Here is a 27,157-nt window from a genome sequence, read left to right as displayed (position 1 = left end):
GGGGTGGCTATCTTGCTGGCCCTGCATTTTCAGCCGGTTATCTTGTGGGTCAAGGAGCACGTGCCGGGCTGCTTGCTTCAAGTCACTGCGGCCAGTGTGCAGCAAGTGTGCTTCTTTGAAGAAGTGTCTGCTCTTCTGGGCTCCATCGACATCGTCGAGTGCGTCATCCTCGGGGGAGCTTTTAATTGCACCCTCGAGGCGAGGGACCGTTCGGGTCCCCCGTGCAGTCTGGCATTGGTGGAGAAGTTGAGGGACCTGGTCAGGTCCTTCGACTTGGTGGACGTCTGGTGAAATCTCCATCCCGACTCCAGTGCCTTCACTTACGTGAGGTCTGGAAGAGGAAGGTCCAGCATTGACCGCCTTTACATTTCCCGGGCGTATGTCTCCTGTGTCCCGGCGGCTTCCATGTGGCTGGGGCCATGCACGGACCATCACCTGGTGTGGGCGGAGCTCGCTCCATTGCACACGCCAGGGTGTACATGTACTGGCATTTTAACAACCTGCTGCTGGAGGACGAGCGGTTCCGGGATTTGTTTCGTCGGGGCTTCCCCTCCTTGAGGCTATGGTGGGATGTGGGCAAGGCTCACGTCTGTCTCTTCTGTCAGGAGAACATGAGGGGGTCGACCAAGAGGCGGGAGGCCCAGGTCGGGCGGCTGGAGAGTGAGGTGCTCGACCTGGATCCTGTCTCGGTCAAATCGTTGATGACCCGGCCCTGCGGAAGGTGTACGAAGAGAAGAAGGGCACACTGAATGACCTGCAGCTCGTCGGGTCCCGAGGCGCGTACGTGAGGTCGCAGATCCAGATCCTCCGGGACCTGGACCGCGGCTCTCCCTTCTTCTACTCACTGGAAAAAAGATGAGGGGTCCGTAAGCAGCTCTTGGGGCTGCTGGCCGACGATGGATCTCTGGTCTCGGATCCGGAGGGGATCAGCGTGGAGACACGGGCCTATTACGGGGCTCTGTTCTCTCTGGATCTGTCCAGTGAGGATGCGCACAGAGTTTTGTGGGAGTATCTGCTGAAGGTCGGCCCAGAGGGCGCCGAAAAATTGAACGCTCCGCTAAGCTTGGCGGAACTGATCGGCGCCCTCAGCCAGCTCTCGAAGGGAAAGTCCCCGGGACTGGACGTGCTGACCGTGGAGTTCCACAGGGCACTCTGGGAGATCCTGGGGGGCGACTAAGTGTGCATCCTGGGGGAAAGTCTGGCGACCGGGGAGATACCCCTCTCTTGGCGCAGGGCGGTCATTGTCCTGCTGCCTAAGAGGGGCGATCTCCGCCGATTAAAACACTCCCAGGGCAGGTCCAGCATGGGTTAGATACAGAGTGAAGCTCCCTCTACAGTGTCCCATCAAACACTCCCAGGGCAGGTACAGCACGGGTTAGATACAGAGTAAAGCTCCCTCTACAATGCCCCATCAAACGCTCCCAGGGCAGGTACAGCACGGGTTAGATAGAGAATAAAGCTCCCTCTACACTGTCCCCATCAAACACTCCCAGGGCAGGTACAGCATGGGTTAGATACAGAGCAAAGCTCCCTCTACACTGTCCCATCAAACACTCCCAGGGCAGGTACAGCACGGGTTAGATACAGAGTAAAGCTCCCTCTACACTGTCCCATCAAACACTCCCAGGGCAGGTACAGCACGGGTTAGATACAGAGTAAAGCTCCCTCTGCACTGTCCCATCAAACACTCCCAGGGCAGGTACAGCACGGGTTAGATACAGAGTAAAGCTCCCTCTGCACTGTCCCATCAAACACTCCCAGGGCAGGTACAGCACGGGTTAGATACAGAGTAAAGCTCCCTCTACACTGCCCCATCAAACACTCCCAGGGCAGGTACAGCACGTGTTAGATACAGAGTAAAGCTCCCTCTACACTGTCCGATCAAACACTCCCAGGGCAGGTACAGCACGGGTTAGATACAGAGTAAAGCTCCCTCTACACTGTCCCATCAAACACTCCCAGGGCAGGTACAGCATGGGTTAGATACAGAGTAAAGCTCCCTCCACACTGTCCCATCAAACACTCCCAGGGCAGGTACAGCACAGGGTTAGATACAGAGTAAAGCTCCCTCTACACTGTCCCATCAAACACTCCCAGGGCAGGTACAGCACAGGTTAGATACAGAGTAAAGCTCCCTCTACACTGTCCCATCAAACACTCCCTGCCAGGTACAGCACGGGTTAGATACAGAGTAAAGCTCCCTCTACACTGTCCCATCAAACACTCCCTGCCAGGTACAGCACGGGTTAGATACAGAGTAAAGCTCCCTCTACACTGTCCCATCAAACACTCCCTGCCAGGTACAGCACGGGTTAGATACAGAGTAAAGCTCCCTCTGCACTGTCCCATCAAACACTCCCTGCCAGGTACAGCACGGGTTAGATACAGAGTAAAGCTCCCTCTACACTGTCCCATCAAACACTCCCAGGGCAGGTACAGCACGAGTTAGATACAGAGTAAAGCTCCCTCTACACTGTCCCATCAAACACTCCCAGGGCAGGTACAGCACGTGTTAGATACAGAGTAAAGCTCCCTCTACACTGTCCCATCAAACACTCCCAGGGCAGGTACAGCACACGTTAGATACAGAGTAAATCTCCCTCTACACTGTCCCATCAAACACTCCCAGGGCAGGTACAGCACGGGTTAGATACAGAGTAAAGCTCCCTCTACACTGTCCCATCAAACACTCCCAGGGCAGGTACAGCATGGGTTAGATACAGAGTAAAGCTCCCTCTACACTGTCCCATCAAACACTCCCAGGGCAGGTACAGCACGTGTGCGATACAGAGTAAAGCTCCCTCTACACTGTCCCATCAAACACTCCCAGGGCAGGTACAGCACACGTTAGATACAGAGTAAAGCTCCCTCTACACAGTCCCATCAAACACTCCCAGGGCAGGTACAGCATGGGTTAGATACAGAGTAAAGCTCCCTCTACACTGTCCCATCAAACACTCCCAGGGCAGGTATTGCTTAGAATACTGCTACGATAGCAAAATATTGCGGATGCTGCAAATCCGAAATAACAGCAGAAAATGCTGGAAATACTCAGCAGGCCCGGCAACATCCGTGGAGGGAGAAACAGATTCAACGTTTCGGGTCGAAACCCTTCGACGGAACTGAGAAAAAAAGGCAGGAAATGAAAGAGTTTAAAAGGCAGTTTGGGGGCTGGTAAATGGGGGAGGGGATGAAAGAAGAGACATTAAGAGATATTCCAGGTGAGACGAGATAGTAATAGGACAGGAAAAGAAACAAACAATGGCTCTGGATGAAGTGTGAAATGCGCTGGCAGAGTGAGAGACAGCTGCCATGTGGGAGAGAGAAAAAAGGAAAAGGAACAAACCAAAAGTGTGGATAAAAAATGTAACAGGGGCCGAGGTTATGATCTGAAATTGTTGAACTCGATATTGTGTCCGGAAGGCTGTAAAGTGCCTAATCGGAAGATGAGGTGCTGTTCCTCGAGTTTACGTTGAGCTTCCGTGGAACAATACAAGAGGCCGAGGACGGTGAGGTCCGAGTGGGAATGGAGCGGAGAATTAAAATGACAGGCGACCAGAAGCTCGGGGTCACCCTTACGGACTGAACAGATATGTTCTGCAAAGTGGTCACCCAATCTGTGTTTGGTCTCCCTATGTAGAGGAGACCACATCGTGAGCAGCGAATACAGTATACTAGATTGCAAGAAGTACAAGTAAATCGCTGTCTGACCTGGAAGGGGTGTTTGGGGCCCTGGACAGTGTGAAGTGGGGGAGGTATAAGGGCAGGTGTTGCATCTCCTACGCTTGCACAGGTAGGTGCTGGGCAAAGGGGAAGGGGTGCTGGGGGTGATAGAGGAGTGGACTAGGGTGTCTCAGAGGGAGCGGTCCCTACGGAATGCTGAAAGGGGAGGGGAGGGGAAGATGCATTTGGTGGTGGGATCACGTTGGAGGTGGCGGAAATGGTGGAGGATGATCCGTTGAATGTGGAGGCTGGTCGGGTGAAAGGTGAGGACAAGGGGAACCCTATCGTGGTTCCGGGAGGGAGGGGCATGGTGGAAGGCAGGAGTGCGGGAGATACAATGGACCCGGTCGAGGGCCATGTCAACCACGGTAAAGGGGAATCCTCAGTTGAGGAAAAAGGAAGACATGTCGGAAGCATTGTTATGGAAGGTGGCATCATCGGAGCAGATGCGGCGGAGATGGAGAAACTGGGAAAATGGAATAGAGTCCTTACAGGAGGCAGGGTGGGGGGAAGTGTAGTCCGGTTAGCTGTGGCTTGTAGTGAATATTGGTCGATAACCTATCCCCAGAGATGGAGACGGAGAAGTCGAGGAAGGGAAGGGAAGAGTCGGAGATGGGCCATGTGAAGGTGAGGGAAGGGTGGAAATTGGAGGCAAAGTGAATGAAATTGTCTAGTTCGGGGCGAGAGCAGGAAACGGCACCGATACAGTCATCGATGTACCGGAAAAAGATGTGAGGGAGGGGACCCGAGTAAGACTGGAACAAAGAGTGTTCCACATATCCCACGAAAAGGCAGGCATAGCTAGGACCCATACGGGTACCCATGGCAACACCTTTAATTTGGAGGAAATGAGTGGAGTCAAAGGAGAAGTTGTTCAATGTGAGAACAAGTTAAACTGGCGGAGGAGGGTAGTGGTGGATGGGGACTGGTCGGGCCTCTGTTCAAGGAAGAAGCAGAGCGCCCTCTGGCCATCCTGGTGGGGGATGGAGGTGTAGAGGGATTGTCTTTTTCCGAGTGGCAGGCAGTGACTAGTGGGGTATTGCAGGGATTGGTCCCAGGGCCCCAGCTATTCACAATATATATTAATGCTCTAGACGAGGGAACTAGATGTAATATCTCCAAGTTTGCAGATGACACAAAGCTGGGTGGGCGTGTGTGCTGTGAGAAGGATGCTGAAAAACTCCAATATGATTTGGACAGGTTGGGTGATTGGGCAGAAACATGGCAGATGCAGTATAATGTGGATAAATGCGAGGGTATCCACTTTGGTGGCAAAAACAGGAAGGCAGATTATTATCTGAATGGCAATAGATTGGGAGAAGGGGAAGTGCAACGAGACCTGGGTGTCCTTGTGCACCAGTCACTGAAGGTGAGCATGCAGGTGCAGCAGCTGGTTAAGAAAGCAAATGGTATGCTGGCCTTCATAGCGAGAGGGTTTGAGTACAGGAACAAGGATGTCTTGCTGCAGTTGTACAGGGCCTTGCTGAGACCACACCTTGAGTATTGTGTGCAGTTTTGGTCACCTTACCTGAGGAAGGACGTTCTTGCCATGGAAGGAGTTCAGCGAAGATTCACCAGGCTGATACCTGGGATGGCAGGAATGATGTACGAGGAGAGATTGGGTCGATTGGGCTTGTACTCACTGGAGTTTAGAAGAATGAGAGGGGATCTTATTGAAACGTACAAAATTCTAACAGGACTAGACAGACTAGATGCAGGAAGGATGTTCCCGATGGCAGGGGAGTCCAGAACCAGGGGTCACAGTCTAAGGATAAGGGGTAAGCCATTTAGGACAGAGATGAGGAGGAATTTCTTCACCCAGAGAGTGGTGAGCCTGTGGCGTTCTCTTCCACAGAAGGCAGTAGAGGCCAATTCATTAAATATATTCAAGAAGGAGTTGGATATATTTCTTAAGGCTAAAGGGATATGGGGAGAAAGCAGGGACAGGGTACTGAATTTGAATGATCAGCCATGATCTCATCTGCAAACTTGGAGATATTACATCTAGTTCCCTCGTCTAGATCATTTATATATATTGTGAATAGCTGGGGTCCTAGGACCGACCCCTGCGGTACCCCACTAGTCACTGCCTGCCACTCGGAAAAACACCTGTTTATTCCAACTCTTTGCTTCCTGTCGGTCAACCAGTTCTCTATCCAAGTCAGTACCTTGCCCCCAATCCCATGTGCCTTAACTTTACACGCTAATCTCTTATGTGGGACCTTATCGAAGGCGTTCTGAAAGTCCAAATACACCACATCCACTGGTTCTCCCTTATCTATCCTACCAGTTACGGTTGTTTTTCAGACTGGAGGGAGTGATATACTTGAACAAATTAGTATTGAGAGGGAGGAGGTACTAGTGGTTTTAGCGGGCTTAAAAGTGGATAAATCCCCAGGTCCAGATGAGATGTATCCCAGGCTGCTGTGTGAGGCAAGGGAGGAGATTGCAGGGTGTCTCACACAAATTTTCAGAACCTCTCTGGTCACAGGGGAGGTGCCGGAGGACTGGAGAACAGCTAATGCAGTACCATTATTCAACAAGGATAGTAGGGATAAACCAGGGAATTACAGGCCAGTGAGCCTAACATCACTGGTAGGGAAATCATTGGAAAAAATTCTGAAGGACAGAATTAGTCTCCACTTGGAGAGCCCAGGATTAATCAAGGATAGTTAGCATGGCTTTATCAGGGGTGATCATATCTAACCAATTTGATTGAATTTTTCGAGGGGGTGACTAGGTGTCTGGATGAGGGTAGTGCAGTTGATGTGGTCCACATGGACTTCAGTAAGGCTTTTGACAAAGTCCCGCATGGGAGACTGGTCAAGAAGGTAAGAGCCCATGGGATCCAGGGCAACTTGGCACATTGGATCCAAAATTGGCTTAGTGGCAGGAGGCAGAGGGTGATGGTCGAAGGTTGTTTTTGTGACTGGAAGCCTGTGTCCAGTGGTGTACCGCAGGGATTGGTGCTGGGTCCCTTGCTGTTTGTAGTGTACATTAATGATTTAGATATGAATGTAGAAGGTATGATCAGTAAGTTCGCAGATGACACGAAAATTGGTGGAGTGGTAAATAGCGAGGAGGGAAGCCTCAGGCTACAGGACGATATAGACAGATTGGTCAGATGGGCAGAACAGTGGCAAATGGAATTTAACCCTGAAAAGTGTGAGGTGATGCATTTTGGGAGGACTAACAAGGCAAGGGAATACACAAAAAATGGTAGGACCCTAGGAAGGACAGAGGATCAGAGGGACCTTGGTGTGCATGTACATAGATCCCTGAAGGCAGCAGGACAGGTAGATAAGGTGGTTAAAACGGCATATGGGATACTTGCCTTCATTAGCCAAGGCATAGAATATAAGAGGTTATGATGGAGCTGTACAAAACATTAGTTAGGCCACAGCTGGAATACTGTGTGCAGTTCTGGTCGCCACACTATAGGAGGGATGTGATTGCTTTGGAGAGGGTGCAGAGGAGATTCACCAGGATGTTAGCTGGGCTGGAGCGATTCAGCTATGAAGAGAGACTGGACAAGCTGGGGTTGATTTCCTTAGAGCAGAGAAGCCTGAGCGGGGACCTGATTGAGGTGTACAAAATTATGAGGGGCATAGATAGGGTAGATAGAAAGGAACATTTCCCTTTAGTAGAGGGGTCAATAACCAGGGGGCATAGTTTCAAGGTAAGGGGCAGGAGGTTTAGAGGGGATGTGAGGAAAAACTTTTTCACCCAGAGGGTGGTTGGAATCTGGAACTCACTGCCTGAAAGGGTGGTAGAGGCAGGAACCCTCACAACATTCAAGAAGCATTTAGATGAGCACTTGAAACGCCATAGCATACAAGGCTACGGACCAAGTGCTGGAAAATGGGATTAGAACAGACAGGGCTTGATGGCCGACGCGGACACGATGGGCCGAAGGGCCTCTTTCTGTGCTGTATAACTCTATGACTCTATGACCACCAACTCCAAGTCAAACACCATTCTAACTTGGAAGTATATCGCCATTCCTTCATCGTCGCTGGGTCAAAGTCCTGGAACTCCCTCGGTGACAGCACTGTGGGAGTACCTTCACTGCACAGACTGCAGCGGTTCAAGGCGACGGCTCACCACCACCTTCTCGAGGGCAATTAGGGATGGGCAATAAATGCTGGCCTTGCCAGCGACGCCCACATCCCATGAACGCATAAAAAAAAGTCATCCCATAACACGGGTACAAGGGCTCAGTAATGTTTAATTCATCAGAAAAAGACAAAGTACAACAACATACTGGTCAGATTAACAGAATCTCATCATATTTATGAGGCCACAAACATAAAATAGTCACTAATAAATGCAGGAGGGAATTCAGGATAAACTTTTTTACCCAGAGAGTGGTAGAATGGGGAACTCGCTACCACAGGGAGTGGTTGAAGTGAACAGCACAGATGCATTTATGGGGAAGCCACATGAGGGAGAAAGGAATGGGAGGAGATGTTGATTGGGTTAATTGAAGTAGGGTGGGTGTGGGGCATAAACACTGGTATGGACCAGTTGGGCCGAATGGCCTGTTTCTGTGCTGTTCATTCTATCTAACACCATGAACAGTCAATCAAAGGGAATCATCAGAACAGCAGTCTTTAAGATTAAACAGCAGTCCAAGAATTTATAAAACATTCATCCATTCCACGTTCATGTCACTCCAACTGTCTACAGGGCCCTGCTCTACAGAACAGTGTGAGCTCGCTGGTGTCTCTTCAGCTCCCCGGAGCTTTTAAATCTCTTACCACAGTCAGAGCATTTAAATGGTCTCTCATCAGTGTGAACTCGCTGGTGTGTCAGCAGGCTGGATGACCAAGTGAATCCATTCCCACACACGGAGCAGGTGAACGGTCTCTCCCCAGTGTGAACACGCTGGTGTGCCAGCAGGTGGGATGACTGAGTGAATCCCTTCCCACACACGGAGCAGGTGAACGGCCTCTCCCTAGTGTGAACTCGCTGGTGTGTCAGTAGGCTGGATGACCGAGTGAATCCCTTCCCACACACGGAGCAGGTGAACGGACTCTCCCCGGTGTGAACTCGCTGGTGTCCGTTCAGATTCCCGGAGCTTTTAAAGCTCTCCCCACAGACAGAACATGTAAACGGTCTCTCATCAGTGTGAACTCGCTGGTGTTCCTTCAGATCCCCAGAGGTTTTAAAGCTCTTCCCACAGTTGAAACATTTAAATGGTCTCTCATCAGTGTGATATCGCTGGTGTCTCAACAGGTGGGATGACTGAGTGAATCCCTTCCCACACACAGAGCAGGTGAACGGTCTCTCCCCAGTGTGAACTCGCTGGTGTGTCAGTAGGTGGGATGACTGAGTGAGTCCCTTCCCACAGACAGAGCAGGTAAATGGCCTCTCCCCGGTGTGATATCGCTGGTGTCTCACCAGGCTTGATGGCTGAGTGAATCCCTTCCCACACACTGAGCAGGTGAACAGAATCTCTCCTGCTCTCTCCAGCTGGTGTCTCTTCAGATCCTGGGGCCTTTTAAATCTCTTCCCACAGTCAGAACATTTAATCGGTCTCTCATCACTATGAACAAGCTGGTGTCTCAGGAGGGTGGCAGAATGAGTGAATCGCTTCAAAAACACGGAGCAGGTCAACGGTCTCTCATCGGTGTGGACAAGCTGGTGTCTCAGCAGCATGGAGGGTGCAATTAATCTCTGCCCACACACGGAGCGGGTTAAAGGTCTCTCCCTCGTGTGAACTTGCTGGTGCATCATCGGAGTGGATGGCTGAGTGAATCCCTTCCCACACATGGGGCCCGGGTTTCCCCCAGTGTGTGGCCACTGGTGTCGTTTCAGGTATTTGTAGATTTTGAAGCTCTTTCAGAACATTTAAAATGTCTCTCATCAGTGTGAACTCACGGGTGTACAAGCAGATTGGAGGAGCGATTGAATCAGGTCCTGATGAATTGCGTAACTCTGTCAGATCTTGAGCTGATGTTTGGTTTGAGCTTCTTGTCTGTAAATGCTCCACTTCTAAAACCCTGTAAAAGGAGTGGAGAAAGGGTAAGGGGGGAAGCAGGGTTTTTTTTGGGCTAATTTTGCCTCAAAGAACAAACAGGGTAGAGCCGGTCCCTCTGGTGTCCAGCCATGCCCACAATAACCAGTGGGCCAGAAACAGCCCAATCCACCTCACTGACTTGGCCCTGAAGTCAAATCAAGTCTCATCAAATGACATCCTTTGTGACTGTGACAAAGGTAAACTATCTCTACTCGTCCTTCCTGACTTGTCTGCAGCCTTTGACATGGTTGACCACTCCATCCTTCTCCCAATGCCTCTCCACCGTCGTCCAGCTGGGTGAGACTGCACTCGCCTGGTTCCATTCTTATCTATCTAATCGTAGCCACAGAATCACCTGCAACGGCTTCTCTTCCCACTCCCGCATCGTTACCTCTGGTGTCCCCCAAGGATCTATCCTTGGGCCCTTCCTATTTCTCATCTAAATGCTGCCCCTTAGTGACATCATCTGAAAACACGACATCAGTTTCCACATGTACGCCGACGACGCCCAGCTCTACCTCACCACCACTTCTCTCGACCCCTCCACGATTTCGAATCCGGTTCTGGGTGAGCAGAAATTTTCTCCAATTAAATATTAGGAAGACTGAAGCAATTGTTTTCGGTCCCTGCCACAAACTCTGTTCCCTAGCCACTGACTCCATCTCTCTCCCGAACATCTCTGAGGCTGAACCACACTGTTCACAACCTCAGTGTCATATCTGACCCTGAAATGAGCTTCCGACCGCATAGCCGCAGCATAACAAAGACCGCCGATTTCCACCTCCGTAACATTGCCCGTCTCCACCCCTGCCTCAGCTCATCCGCTGTTGAAACCCTCACCCGGGCCTTTGTTACCTCTAGACTCGACTATTCCAACGCACTCCTGGCTGGTCTCCCACATTCTACCCTACGTAAAGTTGAGGTGATCCAAAACTACCTGTGTCGTAACTCAACGCCAAGTCCCGTTCACCCATCACCCCTGTGCTTGCTGACCTACATTGGCTCCCGGTTAAGCAATGCTTCGATTTCAAAATTCTCATCCTTGTTTTCAAATCCCTCCATGAACTCGCCCCTCCCTGTCTTAGTTATTCCCTTCAGCCTCACAACCACCTGCGATAGAATCACAGCAAAATTACAGCACAGAAGGAGGCCATTTGGCCCATCTTGTCCGTGCCGGCCGATTAAGTGCTATCCACACTAATCCCACTTTCCAGCACTTGGTCTGTGGCCTTGTAGGTTACGGCACTTCAAGTGCATATCCAAGTACTTTTTAAAATGTGATGAGAGTTTCTGCCTCGACCACCCTGTCAGGCAGTGAGTTCCAGACCCCCACCACCCACTGGGTGAAAACATTTCTCCTCAACTCCCCTCGAAACCTCCGACCAATTACTTTAAATCTATGCCCCCTGGTTGTGGACCCCTCTGCCAAGGGAAATAGGTCCTTCCTATCTCGGCCCCTCAGAATTTTATACACCTCAATCAGGTCTCCCCTCAGCCTCCTCGGTTCCAAAGAAAACAACCTCCTTCCCCCCAAGACATCTGCGTTCCTCCAATTCTGCCCTCTTGAGCATCCCTGATTATAATCGCTGCACCATCAGTGGCCGTGTCTTCTGTTGCCTCGGCCCTAAGCTCTGGAATTCCCTCCCTGAACCTCTCTGCCTCTCTTTCATAGAAAATAGGAGCAGGAGTCGGCCATTCGGCCCCTCGAGCCTGCTCCGCCATTCAATGAGATCATGGCTGATCAAAACCCACCTCTGTGACCAAGTTTTTGACCATCTGCCCTAATTTCTCCTTCTGTGGCTCGGGGTCACATTTTTCAATGTCTTACAATACTCCTGTGCAGCGCCTTGGGACGTTTTCCTACGTTAAAGGCGCTATAGAAATACAAGTTGTTGTTGTTCTCATTGTTGGAGGTGAGTTCTGAACAGGCCCCGCCCCCTCCCCCTACGCCGCTCCCAAGGATGAGCCACTACCGTGCCGGCACCGGGCCTCACATTCTGGGTCGGCCCGGGCAACCGTGAGAGTCCGGATCACCGGTGGAAAGTGAGTTTTATCAGGGTTTTTTATATATAGTAGATAAATAAACAGAAAATACAAACCGCACCATCCCAGCGCCCTCCCGGCACCGAGCGGAGCGGATTGAGTGGCCGCAGCCCCCTGTCTTCTGCAGGGAGCCGGACTGGGGCACGTCATCAACTCCACGGCGGTGACTGACGGGAGCTCCGACCAATAGGGAGAGAGTGGGCGCAGCACGGAGGACTGAGGTGGCGGCGGGTCCTCCAACCAAATCGGGGTGTCCGAGGGGCGGGACTTCCGCTGCCTGCTTCTCCTGCTGCTGAGACAAGTGGAATGCAGCAGAGGGCGCTCTTCTGAGTTTGGGGCTCAGGCCTGTTAGTGGAGCAGTGCAGAGGGAACTTTACTCTGCACTGGGCTTTACTCCCTCAGCACTGAACTGGAGGGGCAGCACAGAGTTTTAGACTCCAGTCTCTGGAGTGGGACTTCAACCCACAACCTTCTGACTCAGAGAAGAGAGTGCTGCCGCCTGAGCCACGGCTGACATTCTGTATCTAACTGTACCTGCCCTGGGAGTGTTTGATGGGACAGTGTAGAGGGAGCTTTACTCTGTATCTAACCTGTGCTGTACCTGCCCTGGGAGCTTTTGATGGGACAGTGTAGAGGGAGCTTTACTCTCTATCTAACCCTGTGCTGTACCTGCCCTGGGAGTGTTTGATGGGACACTGTAGAGGGAGCTTTACTCTGTATCTAACCCATGCTGTACCTGCCCTGGGAGTGTTTGATGGGACATTGTAGAGGGAGCTTTACTCTGTATCTAACCCATGCTGTACCTGCCCTGGGAGTGGTTGATGGGACAGTGTAGAGGGAGCTTTAGTCTGTATCTAACCCGTGCTGCACCTGCCCTGGGAGTGTTTGATGGGACAGTGTAGAGGGAGCGAAACTCTGTATCTAACCTATGCTGTACCTGCCCTCGGAGTGTTTGATGGGACAGTGTAGAGGGAGCTTTACTCTGTATCTAACCCGTGCTGTACATGCCCTGGGAGTGTTTGATGGGACATTGTAGAGGGAGCTTTAATCTGTATCTAACCCATGTTGTACCTGCCCTGGGAGTGTTTGATGGGACAGCGTAGAGGGAGCTTTACTCTGTATCTAACCCGTGCTGCACCTGCCCTGGGAATGTTTGATGGGACAGTGTAGAGGGAGCTTTACTCGGTATCTAACCCGTGCTGCACCTGCCCTGGGAGTGTTTGATGGGACAGTGTAGATGGAGCTTTAATCTGTATCTAACCCATGCTTTACCTGCACTGGGATTGTTTGATGGGACAGTGTAGAGGGAGCTTTACTCTGTATCTAACCCGTGCTGTACCTGCCCTGGGAGTGTTTGATGGGACAGTGCAGAGGGAGCTTTACTCTGTATCTAACCTGTGCTGTACCTGCCCTGGGAGTGTGTGATGGGACAGTGTAGGGGGAGCTTTACTCTGTATCGAACCCTTGCTGTACCTGCCCTGGGAGTGTTTGATGGGACAGTGTAGAGGGAGGTTTACTCTGTATCTAACCCGTGCTGTACCTGCCCTGGGAGTGGTTGATGGGACAGTGTAGAGGGAGCTTTACTCTGTATCTAACCCGTGCTGTACCTGCACTGGGATTGTTTGATGGGACAGGGTAGAGGGAGCTTTACTCTGTATCTAACCCGTGCTGTACCTGCCCTGGGAGTGTTTGATGGGACAGTGTAGAGGGAGCTTTACTCTGTATCTAACCCGTGCTGTACCTGCCCTGGGTGTGTTTGATGGGACAGTGTAGAGGGAGCTTTACTCTGTATCTAACCCATGCTGTACCTGCCCTGGGAGCGTTTGATGGGACAGTGTAGAGGGAACTTTACTCTGTATCTAACCCGTGCTGTACCTGCCCTGGGTGTGTTTGATGGGACAGTGTAGAGGGAGCTTAACTCTGTATCTAACCCGTGCTGTATCTGCCCTGGGTGTGTTTGATGGGACAGTGTAGAGGGAGCTTTACTCTGTATCTAACCCGTGCTGTACCTGCCCTGGGTGTGTTTGATGGGACAGTGTAGAGGAAGCTTTACTCTGTATCTAACCCATGCTGTACCTGCCCTGGGAGTGTTTGATGGGACAGTGCAGAGGGAGCTTTACTCTGTATCTAACCCGTGCTGTACCTGCCCTGGGTGTGTTTGATGGGACAGTGTAGAGGGAGCTTTACTCTGTATCTAACCTATGCTGTACCTGCCCTGGGAGTGGTTGATGGGACAGTGTACAGGCAGCTTTACTCTGTATCTAACCCGTGCTCTACCTGCCCTGGGAGTGTTTGATGGGACAGTGTAGAGGGAGCTTTGCTCTGTATCTAACCCATGCTGTACCTGCCCTGGGAGTGTTTGATGGGACAGTGTACAGGGAGCTTTACTCTGCATCCTACCCGTGCTGTACCTGCCCTGGAAGTGTTTGATGGGACAGTGTCGAAGGAGCTTTACTCTGCATCTAACCCGTGCTGTACCTGCCCTGGGAGTGTTTGATGGGAGACTGTAGAGGGTGCTTTACTCTGTATCTAACCCATGCTGTACCTGCCCTGTGAGTGTTTGATGGGACAGTGCAGAGGGAGCATTACTCTGTATCTAACCCTTGCTGTACCTGCCCTAGGAGTGTTTAATGGGACAGTGTAGAGGGTGCTTTACTCTGTATCTAACCCATGCTTTACCTGCCCTGGGAATGTTTGATGGGACATTGTAGAGGGAGCTTTACTCTGTATCTAACCCATGCTGCACGTGCCCTGGGAGTGTTTGACGGGCCAGTGTAGAGGGAGCTTTACTCTGTATCTAACCCGTGCTGTACCTGCCCTGGGAGTGGTTGATGGGACAGTGTAGAGGGAGCTATCCTCTGTATCTAACCTATGCTGTACCTGCCCTCGGAGTGTTTGATGGGACAGTGTAGAGGGAGCTTTACTCTGTATCTAACCCGTGCTGTACCTGCCCTGGGAGTGTTTGATTGGACAGTGTAGAGGGTGCTTTACTCTGTATCTAACACATGCTTTACCTGCCCTGAGAACGTTTGATGGGACATTGTAGAGGGAGTTTTACTCTGTATCTAACCCATGTTGTACCTACCCTGGGAGTGCTTGACGGGCCAGTGTAGAGGGAGCTTTACTCTGTATCTAAACCGTGCTGTACCTGTCCTGGGAGTGGTTGATGGGACAGTGTAGAGGGAGCTTTAGTCTGTATCTAACCCGTGCTGTACCTGCCCTGGGAGTGTTTGATGGGACAGTGTAGAGGGAGCTTTACTTTGTATCTAACCCGTGCTGTACCTGCCCTGGGAGTGTTTGATGGGACAGTGTAGAGGGAGCTTTACTCTGTATCTAACCCGTGCTCTACCTGCCCTGGGAGTGGTTGAAGGGACAGTGTAGGGGGAGCTTTAGTCTGTATCTAACCCATGCTGTACCTGCCCTGGGAGTGTTTGATGGGATAGCGTAGAGGGAGCTTTACTCTGTATCTAACCTGTGCTGCACCTGCCCTGGGAGTGTTTCATGGGACAGTGTAGAGGGAGCATTACTCTGTATCTAACCCGCGCTGTACCTGCCCTGGGAGCGTTTGATGGGACAGTGTAGATGGAGCTTTAATCTGTATCTAACCCATGCTTTAGCTGCACTGGGATTGTTTGATGGGACAGTGTAGAGGGAGCTTTACTCTGTATCTAACCCGTGCTGTACCTGCCCTGGGAGTGTTTGATGGGACAGTGTAGAGGGAGCTTTACTCTGTATCTAACCCGTGCTGTACGTGCCCTGGGAGTGTTTGATGGGACAGTGCAGAGGGAGCTTTACTCTGTATCTAACCCGTGCTGTACCTGCCCTGGGAGTCTTTGATGGGACAGTGTAGAGGGAGCTTTACTCTGTATCTAACCCGTGCTGTACCTGCCCTGGGAGTGGTTGATGGGACAGTGTAGAGGGAGCTTTACTCTGTATCTAACCCGTGCTGTACCTGCCCTGGGAGTGTTTGATGGGACAGTGTAGAGGGAGCTTTAGTCTGTATTAACCCATGCTGTACCTGCCCTGGGAGCGTTTGATGGGACAGTGTTGAGGGAGCTTGTGGTAAACCACTTTTATCGTTCACTATCGTTACACTATAGTTCTCACTGTTCTCACTGTTGTATCACTATACGAGGTTGCCTCTTGTCGCGCTGTTATACCTGGGCTGACCACCTCCGACTCCGCCCATGGCTCCACCTACCTGCCCAGGTATAAAGGTGGTCGACTGGCTGGTATTCCTCCTTGTTGGACCCGATCACCCACGAGGGTGGGCTCTGTTATTTAGTCAATAAAAACCTTTAGTTACGCTCCTAACTCGTCGTTTTTTATTGGACGAATTGATAGGTATATCAATTTTATTGACTAAATTTTAAAGATGTCTACTACTGGCCAGCCAGAAGCCCTCCCAGAAGCACAGCCACAGCAGCTTTCAGACACCGGGCTACACCAGCCACCTTGGCTGCAAGCCCTGAAACCACCGTACCTGGATCTAAACCCACAGGCAGCAAACTCAGCCCTCAACTTCAAACACTGGCTGGACTGCTTCGAATCCTACCTGGAAGAATCCGGCGTCCCTCAGAGATCCAAACTAAGAGTTCTGAACGCCCAAGCGAGCCCGAGAGTATACGCACTCATCCAGGACACGACTACATACGAGGCCGCTATCAACCTACTGAAACAGCAGTACCGGAGCCCGGTAAATTACATGTACACCAGGCACCTCCTGAGATCCCGCCCGCAACAGCCAGGAGAGTCTGTAGCTGAATTTTTACGTGCGCTAAGAGCACTCGGCAGGAACTGTGACTTTAAAGCGGTGACGGCTGTTGAAAATACGGAAGATAATATCCGCGATGCCTTTGTGAAAGGCCTACGGTCCGACTACTCACGGCAAAGACTGCTTGAAGCTAAAGACCTCGACCTGGACAAAGCTGAAGCCCTCGCTCTCTCCCTAGAGGTGGCCCATCAGGACCAGGAGGCGTTTTCCAGGTACTGCTCGCGACCCTGGGACTCGGGCCCGACCCCTACCGCAATACCCTTCGCAGCGCCGCCCCCGGGACCTACCTCAGCGTCGGCGTCCCGGACCCGACCGGGACCGCCACCCCCGGTACCGGCTCCGACATCGGGCACCCGCGATCGGGCCGTCGGCTGCTTCTTTTGCGGCCAGGAGAAGCACCCGAGGTCGCGCTGCCCAGCCAGGAACTCTACCTGCTCAACCTGCAGGAAGAAAGGCCACTTCTCTAAGGCCTGCAGGAGCGGATCTTCAGAGGCCAGCAGTGCCTCATGCGAACTGTGGGGGCGGCCATCTCCTTTCAAGGCAACTGAGGCCAGCATCCCCACACGTGAGTCATGGGGCGGCCATCTTTGATCAAGGCAACCGACCCCAATAGTGCCTCATGTGAGTTATGGGGGCAGCCATCTTCTCCGCCATTTTGTCCTACCTCGTGGGAGACGCCATTTTACCCACCACGCCCGACTGCCACCGGGCCCGCGGACCCGACGACCGCCTCGCCCGCAGACGACAACGACTCGCTTACCTACACACTAGCCTCCGTCACTCTGGATCAAGCCCGCCCACACCACCTGTCCAAGTCGATGATGGACATCAAAGTAAACGGCCACGCCACGACCTGCCTGTTCGACAGCGGAAGCACGGAGAGCTTCATCCACCCAGACACGGTGAGCCACTACTCCCTCCCTGTCCTGCCAACGCGCAACCGAATCTCGATGGCATCGAGGTCCCACGCCACGGACATTAGCGGCTACTGTGTTGTGACCTTGTCGGTTAAGGGTACGGAGTATAAAAATTTTAAACTCCTCGTCCTCCCCCAGCTCTGCACTGCCGTCCTACTAGGGCTGGACTTCCAATCCCACCTCCAAAGTGTAACCCTAGCATACGGTGGACCCCTCCCCCCACTCACAGTCGACAACCAGCGAATGTTAAACCGCCCACCGCGTAACACCTGCAGCCTATCCACCCTCAAGGTGCCGCCACCTTCCCTGTTCGCTAACCTCACCCCCGACTGCAAACCCGTCGCTACCAAGAGCAGGCGGTACAGCGCTGGGGACAGAGCCTTCATTAGCTCTGAGGTGCGGCGCCTCCTGAAAGAGGGCATTATCGAGGGGAGCAACAGCCCCTGGCGTGCCCAGGTCGTGGTCGTTAAGACCGGCGATAAAAATCGCCTGGTCATCGACTACAGCCAGACCATAAACAGATACACCCAGCTGGACGCATACCCCCTTCCCCGCATATCTGACATGGTCAATCAGATTGCACAATACCGCGTATTCTCGACCATCGACCTTAAGTCGGCCTACCACCAACTCCCTATCCACCCCGAGGACCGCCAGTACACCGCCTTCGAGGCGAATGGGCGCCTATACCACTTCCTTAGGGTCCCCTTCGGTGTCACCAACGGGGTCTCGGTCTTCCAAAGGGAGATGGACCGGATGGTTGACCAGAACGGACTGCAGGCCACATTCCCCTATCTAGATAACGTCACCATCTGCGGCCGCGACCGGCAGGACCATGACGTGAATCTGGAGAAATTCCTCCGTACGGCCCAACGGCTGAACCTCACCTACAATAAGGAGAAATGTGCGTTTAACACCTCGCGCCTTGCCATCCTTGGCTGTGTAGTAGAGAACGGACTCATCGGCCCCGACCCCGAAAGAATGCGCCCCCTCATGGAGCTACCCCTCCCCCACTGCCCTAAGGCACTTAAGAGAACCCTGGGGTTCTTCGCCTACTATGCCCAATGGGTGCCCAATTATGCGGACAAAGCCAGACCCCTCATGAAGTCCACATCCTTCCCCCTCACGGAGGAAGCGTGCGTGGCCTTCTCCCTCATCAAGGGAGACATAGCCAAGGCCACAATGCACGCAGTGGATGGGTCCATCCCCTTCCAAGTGGAGAGCGATGCATCCGACTTCGCCCTAGCCGCTACCGTTAACCAGGAGGGGAGGCCGGTGGCCTTCTTCTCAAGGACCCTACAGGGCCCCGAGATCCGACACTCGTCGGTCGAGAAGGAAGCCCAGGCAATTGTGGAGGCGGTACGGCGCTGGAGGCATTACCTGGCAGGCAAACGATTTACCCTCCTCACCGACCAACGTTCGGTTGCTTTCATGTTTAATAACAAGCTGAGGGGCAAAATCAAGAATGACAAGATCTTGAGGTGGAGAATCGAGCTATCCACCTACGATTATGATATCTTGTACCGGCCAGGTAAGCTGAATGAACCCCCTGATGCTCTTTCACGAATTACATGCGCCAGCGCGCATATTGATAGACTTCAGACCCTCCACAACGACCTCTGCCACCCCGGGGTCACCAGACTTTACCATTTCATTAAGGCCCGCAACCTGACCTACTCCATCGAGGAGGTCAGGACCATGACCAGGAACTGCCAGACCTGCGCCGAGTGCAAACCGCACTTCTATAGGCCGGACAGAGCAAGCCTGATCAAGGCCACCCGCCCCTTCGAGCGCCTGAGCATCGACTTTAAGGGGCCTCTACCGTCATCTGACCGCAATGTGTACTTCCTCAACATCGTTGATGAATACTCCCGTTTCCCTTTTGCCTTCCCCTGCCCAGACATGACCAGTACCACGGTCATCAAGTGCCTGAACGACCTCTTCGCCTTGTTCGGGTTCCCAAACTATATACATAGTGACCGGGGCTCCTCCTTCATGAGCGAGGAACTCCGTCAGTTCCTACTAGCGAGAGGTATTGCAGCAAGTAGGACCACCAGCTACAACCCCCGAGGGAACGGCCAGGTGGAAAGAGAGAACGCGACGGTATGGAAGGCCGTCCTCTTAGCCTTAAAGTCTAAGGGCCTCCCAACCTCCCGCTGGCAGGAAGTCCTCCCGACAGCGCTGCACTCCATCCGGTCACTACTTTGCACTGCCGTTAACGCCACCCCCCATGAACGAATGTTTGTTTTCCCCAGGAAGTCGACTACGGGAACCACTCTACCAACCTGGCTGACCTCTCCGGGGCCCGTCTTGCTGCGAAAGCACGCGAGGGCCCATAAAACGGACCCCCTGGTCGAGAGGGTGAACCTCCTGCACGCCAACCCCCAGTACGCCTACGTGGCTTACCCAGACGGGCGGGAGGACACTGTCTCCTTACGAGACCTCGCACCCTCAGGCACTCCGGAGACACCACCTTTACCCCCCCCCACCACCCCCCCAATTCCAGCCCATGCCGGAACCCCACGAGCCTTCGCCGACCACGCAGACACCAGCTTTAACACCGGATAACGCAGCACCGCCGCTGCGACGATCGGAGAGGCTTACGAGGCCTCCGGACAGACTGACATACCAGAACTGGTAGTACACTTCACCCCGCCGGACTCAAATCTAAACAAGGGGTGAATGTGGTAAACCACTTTTATCGTTCACTATCGTTACACTATAGTTATCACTGTTGTATTGTTATCACTGTTCTCACTGTTGTATCACTATACGAGGTCGCCTCTTGTCGCGCTGTTATACCTGGGCTGACCACCTCCGACTCCGCCCATGGCTCCACCTATCTGCCCAGGTATAAAGGTAGTCGACTGGCTGGTATTCCTCCTTGTTGGACCCGATCACCCACGAGGGTGGGCTCTGTTATTTAGTCAATAAAAACCTTTAGTTACGTTCCTAACTCGTCGCTTTTTATTGGACGAATTGATAGGTATATCAGAGCTTTACTCTGTATCTAACCCATGCTGTACCTGCCCTGGGAGTGTTTGATGGGACAGTGTAGAGGGAGCTTTACTCTGTATCTAACCCGTGCTGTACCTGCCCTGGGTGTGTTTGATGGGACAGTGTAGAGGGAGCTTTACTCTGTATCTAACCCGTGCTGTACCTGCCCTGGGTGTGTTTGATGGGACAGTGTAGAGGGAGCTTTACTCTGTATCTAACCCGTGCTGTACCTGCCCTGGGTGTGCTTGATGGGACAGTGTAGAGGGAGCTTTACTCTGTATCTAACCCGTGCTGTACCTGTCCTGGGAGTGTTTGATGGGACAGTGTAGAGGGAGCTTTACTCTGTATCTAACCCGTGCTGTATCTGCTCTGGGAGTGTTTGATGGGACAGTGTAGAGGGAGCTTTACTCTGTATCTAACCCGTGCTGTACCTGCCCTGGGTGTGTTTGATGGGACAGTGTAGAGGGAGCTAAACTCTGTATCTAACCCGTGCTGTACCTGCCCTGGGTGTGTTTGATGGGACAGTGTAGAGGTAGCTTTACTCTGTATCTAACCCGTGCTGTACCTGCCCTGGGAGTGTTTGATGGGACAGTGTAGAGGGAGCTTTACTCTGTATCTAACCCGTGCTGTACCTGCCCTGGGTGTGCTTGATGGGACAGTGTAGAGGGAGCTTTACTCTGTATCTAACCCGTGCTGTACCTGTCCTGGGAGTGTTTGATGGGACAGTGTAGAGGGAGCTTTACTCTGTATCTAACCCGTGCTGTATCTGCCCTGGGAGTGTTTGATGGGACAGTGTAGAGGGAGCTTTACTCTGTATCTAACCCGTGCTGTACCTGCCCTGGATGTGTTTGATGGGACAGTGCAGAGGGAGCTTTACTCTGTATCTAACCCGTGCTGTACCTGCCCTGGGAGTGTTTGATGGGACAGTGTAGAGGGAGCTTTACTCTGTATCTAACCCGTGCTGTACCTGCCCTGGATGTGTTTGATGGGACAGTGTAGAGGGAGCTTTACTCTGTATCTAACCCGTGCTGTATCTGCCCTGGGAGTGTTTGATGGGACAGTGTAGAGGGAGCTTTACTCTGTATCTAACCCGTGCTGTACCTGCCCTGGATGTGTTTGATGGGACAGTGTTGAGGGAGCTTTACTCTGTATCTAACCCGTGCTGTACCTGCCCTGGATGTGTTTGATGGGACAGTGTAGAGGGAGCTTTACTCTGTATCTAACCCGTGCTGTACCTGCCCTGGGAGTGTTTGATGGGACAGTGTAGAGGGAGCTTTACTCTGTATCTAACCCGTGCTGTACCAGGAAACGCGAGCGGCAAGGCTTTAAAAGGCCCCAGAGACTCAGGTAGGCCTCACAGCAGTAGCGGCGGGAAACGCGAGCGGCGAGGGTATCAAAGGCCCCAGAGACTCAGGTAGGTTTACTAATCTCCAATCTCAGAGAGGGAGAGAAATAAAAAGTAATCGAAGTGTGACGTCACCAGAAAGCAGGTAAGTGATTGGTTGGTGAGTATTTCTTTCTTTTTTAAACTCTAACTCTGTGGTTTATTGTTTCTAGGGTCTCTGTGGTGGTAAACCAGGGCCCTAAAATATATCATTTATCTGTAGTGTAATTGGTGGGATTGATTTGATTCAATTTAATTTGAATTAATTAAAGGGTAAATCATGGCAGGACAGCCCGGTGCCGTGGTATGCTCCTCCTGCACTATGTGGGAACTCAGGGACACTTCCTGTGTCCCTGACAACTACGTGTGCAGGAAGTGTGTCCAGCTGCAGCTACTGGCAGACCACATTGCGGTACTGGAGCAGCGATTGGATACATACTGGACCATTCGCGATGCTGAGGACGTCATGAATAGCACGTTTAATCAGTCGGTCACACCGCAGGTAAAGGTGGCACAGGCAGAAAGGGAATGGCTGACCAACAGGCAGAGTACTAGGCGCAGGCAGGTAGTGCAGGGGTCCCCCGTGGTCAGCCCCTGTCAAACAGATATACCGCTTTGGATACTGTTGGGGGGATGGCTTACCAGAGGAAGGCAGCAGCAGCCAATGTCCTGGCACCAGGGGTGGCTCTGCTGCACAGGACGGGAGGAAAAAGAGGGGTAGAGCTATAGTAATAGGGGATTCTATTTTAAGCGGAATAGACAGGCGTTTCTGCGGCCGCAAACGAGACTCCAGGATGGTGTGTTGCCTCCCTGGTGCAAGGGTCAATGATGTCTCGGAGCGGCTGCAGGGCATTCTGGAGGGGGAGGGTGAACAGCCAGTTGTCGTGGTGCATATAGGTACCAACGATATAGGTAAAAAGCGGGATGACGTCCTAAAAGCTGAATATAGGGAGTTAGGAGGTAAATTAAAAAATAGGACCTCAAAGGTAGTAATCTCAGGATTGCTACCAGTGCCACGTGCTAGTCAGAGTAGAAATAGAAGGATATTTCAGATGAATACATGGCTAGAGGAATGGTGCCGGGGGAGGGATTCAAATTCCTGGGACATTGGAACCGGTTCTGGGGGAGGTGGGACCAGTACAAAATGGACGGTTTGCACCTGGGCAGGGCCGGGACCGATGTCCTAGAGGGACTGTTTGTTAGTGCACTGGGGGAGGGTTTAAACTAAAATGGCAGGGGGTTGGGAACCTGAGCAGAGAGACAGAGGAAAGGGAAACAAGGATAAAAGCAAAAGATAGGAAGGAGAAAAACAAAAGTGGCAGTCAGAGAAATCAATGGTTTAAATCAAACATGGCCACAGTAAATAATAATTCTAATAGGTCTAAGAGCGTTAAAAAAGCAAGCCTGAAGGCTTTGTGTCTTAATGCGAGGAACATTCGTAATAAGGTGGATGAATTATCTGCGCAAATAGAGGTAAACGAATATGATTTGATTGGGATTGCGGAACATGGCTCCAGGGTGGCCAAGGCTGGGAACTCAACATCCAGGGGTATTCAATAATCAGGAAAGATAATCAAAAAGGAAAGGGAGGTGGGGTAGCATTGCTGGTTAAAGAAGGAATTAACACAATTGTAAGGAAGGATATTAGTTCTGATGATGTAGAATCTGTATGGCTAGAACTGAGAAATACCAAGGGGCAGAAAACGTTAGTGGGAGTGGTATATAGACCTCCAAACAGTAATGCGGAGGTTGGGGATGGCATTAAAAGGGAAATTAGAGAAGTGTGGAATAAGGGCACAGCAGTCATCATGGGTGACTTTAATCTACATATAGATTGTGCTATCCAAATTAGTAACAATACTGTGGAGGAGGAATTCCTGGAGTGTTTACAGGATGGTTTCCTGGACCAATATGTTGAGGAACCAACAGAGATCAGGCCATCTTAGACTGGGTATTATGTAACGAGAAAGGATTAATTAGCAATCTTGTTGTACAAGGCCCCTTGGGTCGGAGCGAACGTAACATGATTGAATTCTTCATTAAGATGGAGAATGAAGTAGTTGACTCAGAGACTAGGGTCCTGAATTTAAATAAAGGAAACTACGATGGTCTGAGGCGCGAGTTGGGTAGGATTGATTGGGGAATGTCACTCAAAGGGTTAACGGTGGATAGGCAATGGCAAACATTCAAAGACCGCATGGATGAACTACAGAATTTGTTCATCCTAGTTTGGCATAAAAATAAAACAAAAAAGGTGACTCAACCGTGGCTAACGAGGGAAATTAGGGATAGCATAAGATCCAAGGAGAGGACATATAATTTGGCCAGAAAAAGCAGTAATCCAGAGGATTGGGATCAGTATAGGATTCAACAAAGGAGGACAAAGGGATTAATTAAGAAAGGGAAAATAGAATATGAGAGTAAGCTTGCAGGGAACATAAAAACTGACTGTAAAAGCTTTTATAGATATGTGAAGAGAAAAAGATTGGTGAAGTCAAGCGTAGGTCCCTTGCAGTCAGAATCAGGGGAATTTATAATGGGGAACAAAGAAATGGGTAACCAATTAAATACATGTACTTTGGTTCTGTCTTCACAAAGGAGGACATAAATAACCTCCCAGAGATGTCGGGGAACATAGGGTCTAATGAAAGGGAGGAACTGAAAGAAATCAGTATTTGTAGGGAAATGGTGTTAGGGAAATTGATGGGATTGAAGGCCGATAAATCCCCAGGGCCTGATAATCTACATCCTAGGGTACTTAAGGAAGTGGCCCTAGAAATAGTAGATGCATTGCTAATCATCTTCCAACATTCGATGGAATCTGGAACAGTACCCATGGATTGGAGGGTAGCTAATGTTACCCCACTATTCAAAAAAGGTGGTAGAGAGAAAACAGGGAATTACAGACCGGTAAGCCTGACATCGGTAGTGGGGAAAATGCTAGAGTCCATTATAAAAGATGTAACAGCAGAGCACTTGGAAAACAGTGACAGGATCGGACAAAGTCAACATGGATTTACAAAAGGCAAATCATGCTTGACTAATCTACTGTAATTTTTTGTGGATGTAACTGGTAAAATAGATAAGGGAGAACCAGTGGATGTGGTGTACTTGGACTTTCAGAAGGCTTTTGATAAGGTCCCACATAAGAGATTAGCGTGTAAAGTTAAGGCACATGGGTTTTGGGGCAAGGTATTGACTTGGATAGAGAACTGGTTGGCAGACAGAAAGCAAAGAGTTGGAATAAACGGGTCTTTTTTCGAGTGGCAGGCAGTTACGAGTGGGGTACTGCAGGGATCGGTCCTTGGACCCCAGCTATTCACAATATATATTAATGATCTAGACAAGGGAACTAGATGTAATATCTCCAAATTTGCAGACGACACAAAGCTGGGTGAGCGTGTGTGCTGTGAGGAGGATGCCGAGAAACTCCAGGATGATTTGGACAGGTTGGGTGATTGGGCAGAAGCATGGCAGATGCAATATAACGTAGATAAATGTGAGGTTATCCACTTTGGTGTCAAAAACAGGAAGGCAGATTATTATCTGAATGGCAACAGATTGGGAGAAGGAGAAGTGCAACGAGACCTGGGTGTCCTTGTGCACCAGTCGCTGAAGGTAAGCATGCAGGTGCAGCAGGCGGTTAAGAAGGCAAATGGTATGTTGGCCTTCATAGCGAGAGGGTTTGAGTACAGGAACAAGGATGTCTTGCTGCAGTTGTACAGGACCTTGGTGAGACCACATCTTGAGTATTGTGTGCAGTTTTGGTCGCCTTATCTGAGGAAGGATATTCTTGCCATGGAAGGAGTTCAGCGAAGATTCACCAGGCTGATACCTGGCATGGCAGGAATGACGTATGCGGAGAGATTGGGTCGATTGGGCTTGTACTCGCTGGAGTTTAGAAGAATGAGAGGGGATCTCATTGAAACTTATAAAATTCTGGCAGGACTGGACAGACTAGATGCAGGGAGGATGTTTCCGATGGTCGGGGAGTCCAGAACCAGGGGTCACACTCTAAGGATAAGGGGTAGGCGTTTTAGGACAGAAATGAGGAGGAATTTCTTCACCCAGAGAGTGGTGAACCTGTGGAATTCTCTACCACAGAAGGCAGTAGAGGCAAGTTCATTAAATATATTCAAGAAGGAGTTGGATATATTTCTTAAGGCTAAAGGGATCAAGGGGTATGGAGAGAAAGCAGGGACCGGGTACTGAATTTGGATGATCAGCCATGATCGCATTGAATGGCGGAGCAGGCTCGAGGGGCCGAATGGCCTACTCCTGCTCCTATCTTCTATGTTTCTATGTCTTTGTTATGCTGCTGATATGTGGTCGGAAGCTCATTTCAGGGTCAAATATGACACCAAGGTTGCGAACAGTCTGGTTCAGCCTCAGACAGATGTTAGGGAGAGGGATGGAGTCAGTGGCTAGGGAACGGAGTTTGTGGGGTGTCTGTCCTTTTAACTACAATTCATAGAATCGTAGAAATTTACAGCACAGAAGGAGGCCATTCGGCCCATCATGTCCGTGCCGGCCAAAAAAGAGCTATCCACCCTAATCCCACTTTCCAGCAGTTGGTCCGTAGCCTTGTAGGTTACGGCACTTCAACTGCATATCCAAGTACTTTTTAAGTGTGATGAGGGTCTCCGCCTCTACCACCCTTTCAGGCAGTGAGTTCCAGACCCCCACCACCCTCTGGGTGAAGAAAGTTCCCCTCAACTCCCCTCTAAATCTCCGACCAATTACTTTAAATCTATGCCCCCTGGTTATTGATCTGTCTGCTAAGGGAAATAGAATGGATAGAAAGAACCTATCTCGGCTCCTCATAATTTTATACACCTCAATCAAGTCTCCCCTCAGCCTCCTCTGTTCCAAAGAAAACAACCCCAGCCTATCTAATCTGTTCTTATAGCTAAAATTCCCCAGCCCAGGCAACGTCCTCGTAAATCTCCCATCTCGAGCAGTCACATCTTTCCTGCAATGGGGACAACCAGAACTGCACGCGGTGGCCTAACTGGTGTTTTGTACAGTTCAAGCAGAACCTCCCTGCTCTTACATGATACAGAGAGAGGCACTGCCCCTTTAAATACCTGGGGGGCACCCATTCCCCTTTAAATGGCCAAGCAATTTTTTTCTGTTGAAAAGGGGCCGCAGTCCCCTTTGACTCACCCCCACCCTCTCACCCACCACAAATACTCACAAGAGAGAGAGAGAGGAGGAAGAATGCTGGTCTTTGTCTCTTTAAAAGTGGCTGCCCACCAAAATGTTCACAGCAACAGGGCTCTTTGTTCTGGATAAAA

At 51.1% G+C, this 27,157-nt stretch overlaps 1 protein-coding gene and 1 pseudogene across 1 annotated transcript; one reads left to right on the top strand and one right to left on the bottom strand.

The window, feature by feature from the left end:
- The window catches only part of LOC147093395 (uncharacterized), a 74,046-nt pseudogene that overhangs the window by 28,483 nt on the left and 18,406 nt on the right, over positions 1-27,157 (top strand).
- On the bottom strand, positions 7,934-27,141 carry LOC147093396 (uncharacterized). The gene is made up of 2 exons (XM_085974305.1): positions 27,058-27,141; positions 7,934-9,728 (listed from the first exon to the last, which is right to left on the bottom strand). The coding sequence occupies exon 2, from the start codon at positions 9,496-9,498 to the stop codon at positions 8,422-8,424; it is 1,077 nt and encodes a 358-aa protein (XP_085830431.1). The 5' UTR covers positions 9,499-9,728; positions 27,058-27,141; the 3' UTR covers positions 7,934-8,421.

Source organism: Somniosus microcephalus, unplaced genomic scaffold (genome assembly GCF_052327205.1).
Source record: "Somniosus microcephalus isolate GS21.2 unplaced genomic scaffold, FLI_Smic_1.0 unresolved_chr1, whole genome shotgun sequence".
In the NCBI taxonomy this organism is placed as follows: domain Eukaryota; kingdom Metazoa; phylum Chordata; class Chondrichthyes; order Squaliformes; family Somniosidae; genus Somniosus; species Somniosus microcephalus.
Note: the sequence above shows the minus strand (reverse complement) of the source record. Positions and strands in the feature narration are given on the sequence as shown.

Coding starts and splice junctions, on each gene's coding strand:
- LOC147093396 (XM_085974305.1), bottom strand. CDS start 9,498: ATGTGTGGGAAGGGATTCACTCAGCCATCCACTCCGATGATGCACCAG.